General features: G+C 37.5%; 1 protein-coding gene across 1 annotated transcript; it reads right to left on the reverse strand.

Annotated features, from left to right (window-relative positions):
• Window positions 1-10,862: 10,862 nt before the first annotated feature.
• LOC110201886 (olfactory receptor 6K3-like) lies at window positions 10,863-11,809 on the reverse strand. Its single transcript, XM_020977756.1, is given in 2 exon segments — window positions 10,863-11,491; window positions 11,494-11,809. Coding segments are annotated over 2 exon segments (945 nt in total).
• Between the last annotated feature and the right edge of the window lie 537 nt (window positions 11,810-12,346).

Genomic DNA, 12,346 nt, shown 5'->3' on the forward strand with positions numbered 1-12,346 from the left:
GATTAATAGATTTAGGAGCAGAAGATATTGTAGAGTTGAACTACTAATTAAGGTATTGACACTGGGAAGGGAGGACAATATAGCCAGAGCAGGGGTGGAAGCCTTGTAAAATGCCGAGATGTGAAGGGATCAAATTCATGGTGAGTATGAAGAATAGGTTTAGAATGAATAAGGCATAAGAAGAGGTGATAGAAGATTATGACCAAGTAAAGGAACTTAAAATTTCCTTGTGCAATTGGAACACTTGTGAGTTATGGCAAGATCAAATGTATGAACTTCTTTGTGTGTAGCTAAATTGGAGCAGGAGAGTGGGTCTTGGGAACTGAGTAGATTGAGGAACTGGGAATTAGAAGGTTTGAGGCAACAACATCATATGTCAAGCAAGAGTTAGAGTGGAAAAGATGAATGAGCCAGCCATTAAATTCACTGAAAAAGGAAAGAAAATGTCCTGGTGGCTGGTGATAACAGTTACAAGGTCCTGTATTAGGGATAACTTTGGATATAGTGAACCTCAAAGTAGGAAAGAAGAAGCTGATGATGGTGGTAGTGAGAGTCTGAAAAGAGAAATGGGGAGAAAGGAGTATACTGACTTCTCCAGGACCCGTGTGTCAGCAGATGTGAAGAATAATATAACCAATAATGGAAAGAATAAGACATGCAGTGTCTCCAGAGGGAAATTAGGTCTCTGTAAGAACCAGAAGACAAATGAAGCAGGAGAGATGGAGGTCTAGAATGAAGGGAAGTTTGTTAATTATGGAATGGGTGTTCTGTAATTCCAGAGGACACAGTTAACGGAGTAGACACTACTGGAATAGGACATTGGAGTAGTAAATTTGACAGCTGAGGTTAATGGCAGAAAAAGAAGTAGGGATAAGTGACAGAGCTAGTTTACATTTCTGAAAAGGCCTGATCTGACTCAGGGAACTCTGCCCATCCCAGTGGCCTAGTCTTACTGACCAAATTGCTTCTGATTCTCCCACTTTTAATCTTCACCCATATGCTCTCCACCATGCTTTCACCTTCTGTTTTCTGAATTTATCCATAGGAGTACATCTTTTTTTATGTGTGCGTTGTTTTGTTTTTGCTAGGCAATGGGGTCAAGTGACTTGCCTGAGGTCACACAGCTAGTAAGTGTTATGTGTCTGAGGCTGGATTTGAACTCAGGTCCTCCTGAATCCAGGGCTGGTGCTCTATCCACTACACCATCTCGCTGCCCCTGGAGTACATCTTTTTTATAATGCTATCTCATACTTACCTGCTTTTATCTATCTTGGTTTTTAGAACTTTTTTTATTATAAACTTAACAAACATGAATATTTCCACATACAAGAGAAAGAGAATTGAATATGAAATTATAATTATCTGTAACATACTTTGTTTTTAAGTATAAATTAAATTTAATACAATAGAACCAATATGCCCTGCTATTCTGTGTCTCCCTTGTGAATGTCCATCTGTGATCTTTTTTTCATTTTTCTTAGTAATTTTAGTACTTGAATGTTTTCTTTCTTTTCTAACTTTTTTACATCATTGTGAATACCTCCCACCTCATTCCCCAAACTCTCCCTGACCTAAACAAAAGTTTTCCTTTGCCACAAATAAGTTTATTCAGTCAAAACAAATCCACATATTTGTCATGTCTAAAGATGTATACCTCATTATTGACACCAGGAGGGGAGGAGAGTATAGCCATAGCAGGTAAAAGCCTTGTAAAATAGATGTGAAGGGATTGAATTCATGGTAAGGATGAAGAATAGGTTTAGAATGAAAAAGGCATAGGAAGAGGTGATAGAAGGTTATAATCAAGTAAAAGAATTTTACTTTTTATCCTGCAATTGGAGAACTTGTGAGTCATGGCAAGACCTTACCTAGCCTTACATCACTTAATGGGTGTTCCCTCAGACAAACTGGGGCCTGGGAAAGACCTTAGCTTAAAAAAGCCAAGTGTCCCACTGCATCTGGGAGTCTTCAGTTGTCTTGACCTATGCATTGCCACTGGACTCAAATGACCCTGGAGGAGAGAGTGAGGCTGATGACTTTGTACAGTCCTGCCTCACTTAAATCCAATTCACTTGCAAGTCAAGACATCACCCTCCTTATGTCATTGGTCCTCTTCAAGAAGGAAGCACAAACAACAATCTTAACCTGAAGTATAGAGGCATTCCTTTCACCTTCTCTTCTAGGAGGGAGCCCAGGCTACCATTAGAATACGTACATTTTTGTTTTTACGATTTACAGCAGGGTTCCTTAAGAAACACAGGGAACCTTTGCCAGCACAAGCAGATCTACTATGAAAGAGCACTGTGAGAGACATTGTGCTAAGCAAAATAAAAACTCTGTCATTCATTGAAAGCCTTGCTCCTGAACTGACCTCTCTTTAGTTGGCTTCTGACAGTCACTTTGATGTTTCTTGTCACGGATGAGTTCCTAGATTTGTTGGATTTACATGGCTCCCATCTAAATGTCTTGATCTGCACTTGGATTTCCTCTAGTGACTATATCCTTTGGTGTGACAACTCAATTCACTGACTCCTCTCCATGACCTTTCATGTAATGCTGTGTCTACAGCTTTTCAATCCTCTTGCACCAAGGAAACTCTTCCTATCTGCTGCTCTTTTCTTGACTAAAACTACCTGACCAAAACCTGACAAAAAAAAAATAACACAACCTCACAAAACAGCCCATCCCACTCTCAGATAACTGATTATTTATTTTCTGTGATCCTATGATCATTTATTGAGCCGAAATCTAACTCTCTTTATCTTTCATTCATGAGTCAAAGTTCTGCCATATAGAGCAACAGAGAATAAATGAAATCTAATCCCTTCCCTTCATGATAACCCTTCAATGTCTTTAAATATAGTGACCATGCTTTTGAACCCTTCCCACAAAATATCTTCTTTTCTTCAGACTAAATACCTCTAGTTCTTTTAATTATGTCGAATATAATATGATTTCCAGCCCCTTCACTTACCTTTTTTTGTTGCCCAAAGGCACTCTAGTTTCTCAACCTCAAACTTAAAGTATAGCACAAAGAATGGAACTGGTTATTTTGGTGTGGTCCAACCAGACCAAAGTGAAAAGATGCTATTACTTCCCTTGCTTTTAACTCCTACATTTCACTCATGAAGCCACACTTGTTTTTTTTGTTTGCCAACTCTAATCATTGACTGATATTGAGATTTTTTAATCATATTAATCACTGCTTAGCTTCTTCTCCCAAACTTAGCTTATGCAATTGATTTTTTTATTTTATTTTGGTTTTTTGGCTACGCAACGGAGTTAAGTTACTTGCCCAGGGTCACGCAGCTAATAAGTGGCAAGTGTCTGAGGCAGGATTTGAACTCAAGTCTTCCTGACTCCAGGGCCAGTGCTCTATCCACTACATCACCTAGCTGCCTTGATGCAATTGATTTTTAAAAATCTAAGTACAATTGCTTATATTTGTTTCTATTCATGTTTACTTTAACAGCATATTTATATTCAACCATATTAAAATTAATCTTAGCAAAATTAAATTTGATAGGGTTAAATGTAGATTAGCCACTAGAGTGAAAAGTAATAGGAATAAAAAATAGATTTACTGCTTTTTCCAGATGATCCTGATTTTGTCATCCAAATGTTAGCTGCTGCATGCCTCCCAGGTTTGTGTTTTATAAAAACTAGATAAGCCCAGACTTTATCCAAGTTAATGACTAAAAATCATAAAGAATTCAGATAAGTATGGGAAGATCTAATCAATAAGCAGAACCATTGAATATAGAAGATGAATATTATAAAATAAATGAACTCTGAAAGGTGGCCAAACTTTGATTAATTATAATGATCTATCTTGGCTCCAGAGGACAGATGATAAAAAATGCTTCCCTACAGTATTGAGGATGACCTATAGCTATCTGATGCATTTGCTCTACGGATTGATTTTGATTAATTGATTTATTTTTTTCAATGTTACAAGGAATGTTTTCTTTTTAATTTTCTTTTTTTTTAAATTTATTTATTTGTTAGGTTTTGCCTAACTGATTTTTTCTTTGCTACTAGGGAATGATTCAATTACAGGTAAAATGCTACATATATACATAAAGTGTATATATAAAGTGACTATCATGTAAAAAAACACATAAATCATCAATAAAACTACATATACACCTGTATAAAATAAATGTGTATATAATGTGCTCAGAGGACATTTCCCTGATTCTCACTTGCATTGGTGGGCAAGTTCACAAAGCTGTCATGTGGTAAATGGGGAAGGAGGCTAAGAAACTTGCCTATCTTCCCAAGGGCAATTATTTCTATGAAATCCTTCACCATTAGTTTCAACCATCATTCAACTGACCTGATTCTGAAATGGTTGGACATCTAGGCTGACTTATTTTAACCATAGACGTACAAGAAGTGGTTGATTCTCTTCAAGCAATTAAAAATGATGATGATGATAAGCATTTATATAACATCTGCTATGTACCAGGCATTATGCTAAGCAGTCTAAATATTATTTTATATGATCCTAACAACAATCCTGGGAGATAGGTGCTTTTGTTATCCTCATTTTACATTATGGGAAATTAAGGCAGACAAAGATTTAGTCTTACCCAGGGGCACTAAACTAGTGTCTGAGGCAGAATTTAGATTTAGGCATGTCTGACTTCAGGCCTTGCTGGCCTAGCTACCTCACAAGATATTTCCTGTGTGGCGTCATTTTCTTTCCTCCAATGACCCAAAGCCACTATATTACTTTCAAACTGATAAAAGTCTTATCTATGCCTAGTTTACTTTTGATTCACTGATTAATTCAGTCAAGATGTCTAAGTATTCTGTGATTATATTTTAAATGAGCATAGAAATCTCCACTTCTACATACATGTTTTATGCAAGGTTCTGCCCTTTGTTTTGTATGTTACTTTGATTGTATTTGTTTAACAAAATCTTTTTGTAGAATGGAAACAAAGCCATTTACCACTAATGAGGTAGAAACAAAGATAGTGGGCAAACGAGCCAAAAAAGGAGGGTTTTTTGTTCCCTGTCCCCTTCCAAGCCTGCTCCATCAGCTTAGTTTCCATTTCCTTCCCTTTTTCTTCTCCTTTATTTCTTTTCTCTCCTTTAAAAATATAATAAATGTGTCTACAATTCTGGATCGCCAATTTTATCTGTGTATTGGCTAATTATACTAGGCATTTTCTGTGTAATTTGAGGAATCTAGGTTAAAATGCAGGAAGAAACCACTAGATCTATATTTGACGATTGTTCTGTCAAATTCAACAGGCATAGTTTGGAGAGTTACTATATGGAGAGCACTGTGCTAGGCCTTGTGGGAGTTACAAAGGGTACGTAACATTAGGCTCCTATTTTTATAGAACTTGAACAAATAATTATAATATTTATTATTATATGTTTAGTAAAGTAGAGAGGGCAAAATAAAGTATATGTGAGGTTATTTCCTTCAAGAGGTATTAAAGGATTCCATTTACTTAACAATAACAAGAACAATACCTAACATTTATTTTGAATAGCATTTTATGTTTTCCTCAATTACATGTCAAGACAATTTTTAGCATTCATTTTTCACAAGATTTTAAGTTCCAAATTTTTCTCCATCCCTCCCCATCCTCTCCTCTTCCTAAAATGGTAGACAATTTGATATAAGTTTTAGATGTGCTATCATGCAAAATGTATTTCCACATTAGTCACAGTTGTGAAAGAAGAAAAAGATTAAAAAAAGCACAAAAAAAAATAACGTAAGTGAAAAAAGTATGCTTCAATCTGCATTCAGACTCCATCAGTTCTTTATCTGGATGAGGAAACAATTTTTTCTTGAGTCCTTTGTATTTGTCTTGGATCATTGTGCTGCTGAGAAGAGCTGAGTCATACATAGTTGATCATCATACAATGTTGCTCATACTGAGTATAAAGTTTTTCTGGTTCTGCTCATTTCAATTTGCATCAGTTCATAAAAGTCTTTCCAGATTTTTCTGAAATCTCTCTGTTCATCATTTCTTACTACAAAATAGTGTTCTGTTACATTCATATACCACAGCTTGTTTAACCATTCCCCAACTGATGGGCATCCCCTCAATTTGCAATATTTTACTACCATGAAATACTTTGCTATAAATATTTTTTGCCCATGTAGGTCCTTTTCCCTTTTTTGTGATCTCTTTGGGATACAGACCTAGTAGTGGTATTGCAGGATCAAAGGGTGTGCCTAGTTTGGTTGCCCTTTGGGAATAGTTCCAAATTGCTCTCCAGAATGGTTGGATTAGTTCTCAATTCCACCAACAGTGCATCAGTGCCCCAGTTTTCCCACATCCTCTCCAATACGTATCATTTTCCTTTTGTGTCATCTTAGCCAATCTGATAGATATGATGTGGTACCTCGCAGTTGTTTTAATTTGCATTTCTCTAATGAAAAGTGATTTAGAGCACTTCTTCATATACCTATAGATAACTTATTTCTTCATCGGAAAACTGCCTGTCCATAGCCTTCGACCATATATCAATTGGGGAATAACATTTCTTATTAAAAATTTGATTCAATTCTCTATATATTTGAGATATGAGGCCTTTATTGGAGACACTTGCTGTAAAGATTGTTTCCCAGCTTTCTGTTTTCCTTCTAATTTTGGTTGTTTTTGTTTTATTTGTGCAAAAGTGTTATTAATTTATATTAAATTAATATTTTGCATTTTGTGCTCTCTATCTCTTGTTTGGTCACGAACCTGTAACTCACTTAACTTCTTTAAGAATTTGGACGCTATACTACTTGGTCCATAATGTTTAGTATTAATATTACTTCATTGTCTGTGGTACCTTTTAGCAAGATGTAGTTTCCCTTCTTTATCTCTTTTAATTAGGCCTAATTTTGCTTTTACTTTGATATCAGGATTGCTACCCCTGCTTTTTTTTTTTTAACTTCAGCTGTTCAGCCTTTTAACTTTGCTCTGTGTGTCTCTCTGCTTTAGTTGTGTTTCTGGTAAACAACATATTGTAGCATTCTTATTTTTGACCTACTCTGCTATCCACTTCCATTTTATTCAAGAGTTCATCCCATTCACATTCATAGTTATGATTGCTAACTGTGTATTTCCCTCCATCTTATTTTTCCTCCTGTATGTCCTCATTGTCATTTTACCCTTTCTTTTCTCAACAGTGTTCTGCTTCTGCCTACTAACTCCCTTGGTGTACCTTCTCTTCTGTCAGTCCCCACTTTACATAATCTCTTCCTTTCCTACTTTCCTGCCAGGTAATATAGATTTCTATTTAACTGATTGTGTATATCCTTCCCACTTTGAGCTAATACTGATGAGACCAAGGTTCAAGTGATACCCAGTGTCCACCCTTACATCTTTCCCTCCTTTGTAATAGGTTTTTTGTATCTCTTCATGTGAAATAATTTATCCCTTTCTACCTCTCACTTCTTTCTGCACTCAGTGTACTCTTCTTTCTCATTCCTAAATTTTTATGTCATTTCCTCAAATTTACCTTATACCTCTACCCTCTGTCTATGAATATTCCTTCTAGCTATAGCATTAGTTATATGTGTGTGTGTGTGTGTGTGTATGTATATACACATACACATATATAATTTTATATATATAGTTACAAATATTATCTTCACATGTAAGAATGTAAACAGTTCAGCTCCATTGAATCCCTTACATTCTCTTTTCCCTTTTTTACCTTTCTAAACTTCTCTTGGGTCTGGATATTGGAGGTCAACTTTTTTGTTCAATTCTAGTCTCTTTATGAAAGCTTAAAATTCTTCTATTTCATTGAATGACCATTTACCCCATGAATATCATGCTTAATTTCACTGGATATGTAATTCTTGGTTGTAATCCTGGGTCCTTTGTCTTGTCCAGAATATCATGTTCCATGGCCTCCAATCCTTTAACATTGCATCTGCTAAGTCCTGTGTAATCCTGATTGTGGCTCCCTAATATTTGAATTGTTTCTTTTTGGCCACTTGCAGTCTTCCCCCCCCACCTTGACCTGATGGTTCTATAATTTGGCTATAATGTTCCTTGGAGCTTTTATTTTTGGATCTCTTTCCTGAGGTGATCAGTGAATTCTTTGAATGCCTATTTTCCCATCTGGTTCCAGGATATCAAAACAGTTTTCCTTGATAATTTCCTGAAATATACTGTCTAGGTCTTCCTTTTGATTATGGTTTTCAGGTAGTCCAATGAGTGATACTGTCTCTCCTGGATCCCTTTTCAAGGTCATTTGTTTTTCAAATGAGGCATTTTATATTTTATTCTATTCTTTCATTCCTTTGAATTTATTTGATTGATTCTTGATGTCTCATAGAGTCATTAGCTTCCAATTTCCCAGTTCTAACTTTTAAGGAATTGTTTTCCTCAGTTACTTTTGTACTTCTTTTCCATTTGGTCAATTGTATTTTTAAGGAGTTATTTTCTTCAGTGGATTTTTGTATCTCCTTTTCAATTTGACCAATTCTACTTTTTAAGCAGTTGTTTTCTTTTTCCAAGCTGTTGACTCTTTTTTCATAATTCTCTGGCATCACTCTCTTTTCTCAATTTTTCTTTTACATATCTTATTTGATTTTTAAGCTCCTTTTTGAGCTCTTCCATGAGTTCTTTCTGAGATTGAGACCATTTCCTGTTTTCCTTTGGGGTTTTGTCCATAGGTGTTTTGACATTATTGTCTTCTTCTGAGTTTGTATCTTGATTGTCCTTCTCACCATAATAACTTTCTATGGTCAGATTATTTTTTGTTGTTTTTTCTTTCGCTCATTTTTTTTTGGGGGGGGTAGAGCTTTTTCCTTTCTTTTAAATTTGAGCTGTGCCTCTGGAGTGGAAGTGGCACTGTCTCAGGCTTTTTGTGCCAGGGGCTTCAGGCCCTGGCTATTTACTTGGTGGTGCACTAGTGTTGTCCTGAGGCCCACAGGGGACCCTCATATTGGTGCTGTGCCGAAGGGATATGGTGGGAGTGGTTGGCACTGCTGGAGGCTGTGGGGGTCTGGAAGCTTACCTGGTGCTGAGCTCAGGTCCTAGTGTTGGTGTCTTGTATCCTGAGGCCAGTGCGTTTCATCAGAGCTATACTAAAGGTAGAGGAGGTCTGGCCACTGGCTGTCTGTTTGCCCAGGTCTCTGCTGAAGCACGTGGTGGTTCTTACAGCTGAAGTCTGCCCATTCCTCTCCCTATACTGAGCCCTTTGGGGGTCCCTGGTGTTGGCATTTGCCTGCTCCACTGCACTGGGGCTCAGGATCTCCCACTGGTTTGCTGAGGTGAGGTTTGCTGGTGGCTTATGGGACACTTCTTGTTTCAGACTGCATTCACCTTTTACTGGACAGACATTTCTCGCCTATTTTCCAAGTTTCTTGGATGAAAAGATTGTTTCACCCTGTCTTTTTGCTCTTTCTGCTATTCAGTTTGTTTGGGGGCACTATTTTATGGTTGTTCGGAGTTTGATATGGGAGAATTATGATGATCTACTGCTTACTCCTCCATATTGGTTCCCAGAAGTCCCAATAGGTAACATCTATATAGTACTTATTATGTGGCAGGCATTGTGTTAAGCATTTTGCAAATATTATCTCATTTGATCCTCACAAAAACCCTGGGAGTTAAGTGCTAATGTTATCCTCATTTTCCAAATAAGGAAACTGAGGCAAACATCAGTAAAAGTGACTTGCCAAGGATCAGCAATTGGTAATGAGACAAAGCATTCCAATTGTGCGCTCATGTCAATGACTTTTGGGGAGAGAGAGAGAGAGAGAGATGAGAATGACAGAAAGGCAAGTTCCATGAAGATCTAGCCCAGAAAGACTTACAAAAAGGCTATCATATTCTAGATAATTGTAGCAAAGATATAATGAGACCTTTCTTCCTCTTTTCTATAGTGGGTGTGAGGAAAGAATAAGGAACTTGGAGCTCAGAACTCAAAAGTCCTGAACTATATTCCTTTTATTTGCTGAAAAAAAAATCAATTCACCAAACATGCAACACTATGCTAGAAGGAACTGCATAAATTCAAAGAGAAAAGTAAAGTTTCTGCCATTATTATTTATGTATCAGATGAGGATATCCATTTGGACTGTGAAAACCTCACCAGACACCTCTGTCTTGCTGAGAAGCTATAGGCATTATAGACTTAGTATCTAGAAATGAACAGCCTCTGGAGTACAATGAATAGCAGAGACAATGGGGTCCCAGAGTTGACTCCAAGTCCATTCAAAATGGTCTGCTCAGTGCCCATCATAATGACATCACTAAGTCACTGTTGCAGAAGCAACATGCTACCATTTTACAGATAGGACTGATACATACGCCTCAGAACATGTGGCACTTGCATGAGGCAAAGTCAGTAAGGTGAATTAAATAGGTCCCTGAGCAGAGAGTTAGGGAACTTGAATTCTTATTGTGGCACCAAACTGGAACTCACTGAGAAAATCCTTATATCCTTCTGAGCTTTATTTCTCATTTACAACATAGGGAAAATCTCTACTCACTTTTTACCATAGGAGTCTTGTGCCAATAAATAGAAAGAGCTAAATGAAAAATCTTTGAGAAGTCAATACAATAAAATTTATTATTATTTAGCTTAGGTGGCTGCACAGGGTAAAACAATGTACCACTTGGAGTTTCCAAAGGATAGAAAATCCTCAACCATTCTTAAATTTTAGAGGAAAATTATTTTCTTCTGCCCAGCTTCCCAACCCTTAGAATGCTTCTCATTATCCCACCAACTTCCAAATCAGAGAGCCAGGATTCAAACTAAAAAGAAAATCATTGATCAAGGGAAAAAAAAAAACATGATTTCAGGGAATAACTTACCAGGGAATCTATCTTAGTATTGGGGGAAGAGGTCCCCTTTGAACAAGTTTCTACGACTCATAACTAAGCCCCTGAAATGCTAAAGGCCTTCTGAGGACAAAGGAGTTTCTTGATGGCCTCTTTCATGTCTTTATTCCTCAGACTGTAGATAACAGGGTTATAAAAGGGAGCAAGGACAGCAAACATGAGGGCAATGGTCCTATTCAAGAATGGTGGGAAAGTGGCTGAGAAGCGTAAATACATGAGTGATACACTGCCATAGAACATGATGAAGACAATGAGATGAGAGGCACATGTGGAGAAAGCTTTGTGACGGCCTTCAACTGAGGGGATACTCAGGATCACAGCAATGATCCGGATGTAGGAGAGGGTAATGATCAGCACAGCAGTTAGGATGGCAATAGCATGGACCACATCCTCAACTAGAATCACGGAGGTGTCTGTGCAGACCAAGCTCAGCACAGGAGCAAAATCACAGAAGAGCTGGTGAATCTGGTTGGAACCACAGAAGGGCAAGGTGGATATCCATATGATCTCAGGGAGCAGCACGAGAAAGCCAAAAATGCAGGAACCTGTGATCAGCTGGCCACACAGTCTAGGTGTCATAATGGTAGGATAGCGGAGTGGGTTGCAGACAGCAATGTACCTATCAATGGCCATCATGGTCAGTAATATGCCCTCAGAATTTCCAAGGAGTGGAAAAAGTACATCTGTAGGAGGCAACCAGCGAAGGAGATGGTCTTCTGGTCATTAACCAAGTTGGAGAGCATCTTGGGAATGGTGGCTGTGGTGTACCAGATCTCCAGGAAGGAGAAGATGCCAATGAAAGTGTACATGGGGTTGTGGAGTTGGGAATCTAGCCTTATAACAATGGAAATCATGAGGTTCCCAATGACAACAAACATGTACATAAGGAGCAAAGGGATGAAGAACAAGAAGCCACCATCTTGGAACTGGGGAAATCCAGAGAAGAAAAACTCAGATATTCCTGTCTGGTTTTTCCTCTCCATATCCTCAGAAGGCTCACCTGTTAAAACCGAGATAGACAGATAGATAGATAGATAGATAGATAGATAGATAGATAGATTGGTAGGTAGATAGATGAATAGATAGATGCCCAGGTACCTGATCCTGGTTTTATTTTGAGAACCAAACCTAAAATCTTCAACTCTGTTAATGTATTTTTGTAACTGCTTGTAATAACAAGACTCCAAATTTAGTTTCAAAGACTGAGAACGTTTCTTACCAAAATAAATGTTAAATTCAAGAGTGGCAGAAGTACATGATATCTCTCCATACTCTTGAGGTTTTTGCAAATCATGGAAGCTGTCACTGAATTCAGCACAGACTCACTATTAGAAGATTAGAGGTAAAGGAGTGTCTAGCAGGGTTAGGGAAGTGAGTAACATGTAAGCATAAGAGCTAAGCAGTTAAAAAGGAGAGAGTCAGGTTTATGGTAATTATCAGGGAAACATTTAGGACCCAACAAAATAAATTAATCAAATTTGCATGTGATCTATAAAGACAGTAGAAATAGCATACATTTG

The sequence above is a fragment of the Phascolarctos cinereus genome, unplaced genomic scaffold (genome assembly GCF_003287225.1).
Source record: "Phascolarctos cinereus isolate Bilbo 61053 unplaced genomic scaffold, phaCin_HiC Scaffold_5;HRSCAF=322, whole genome shotgun sequence".
Classification (NCBI taxonomy): domain Eukaryota; kingdom Metazoa; phylum Chordata; class Mammalia; order Diprotodontia; family Phascolarctidae; genus Phascolarctos; species Phascolarctos cinereus.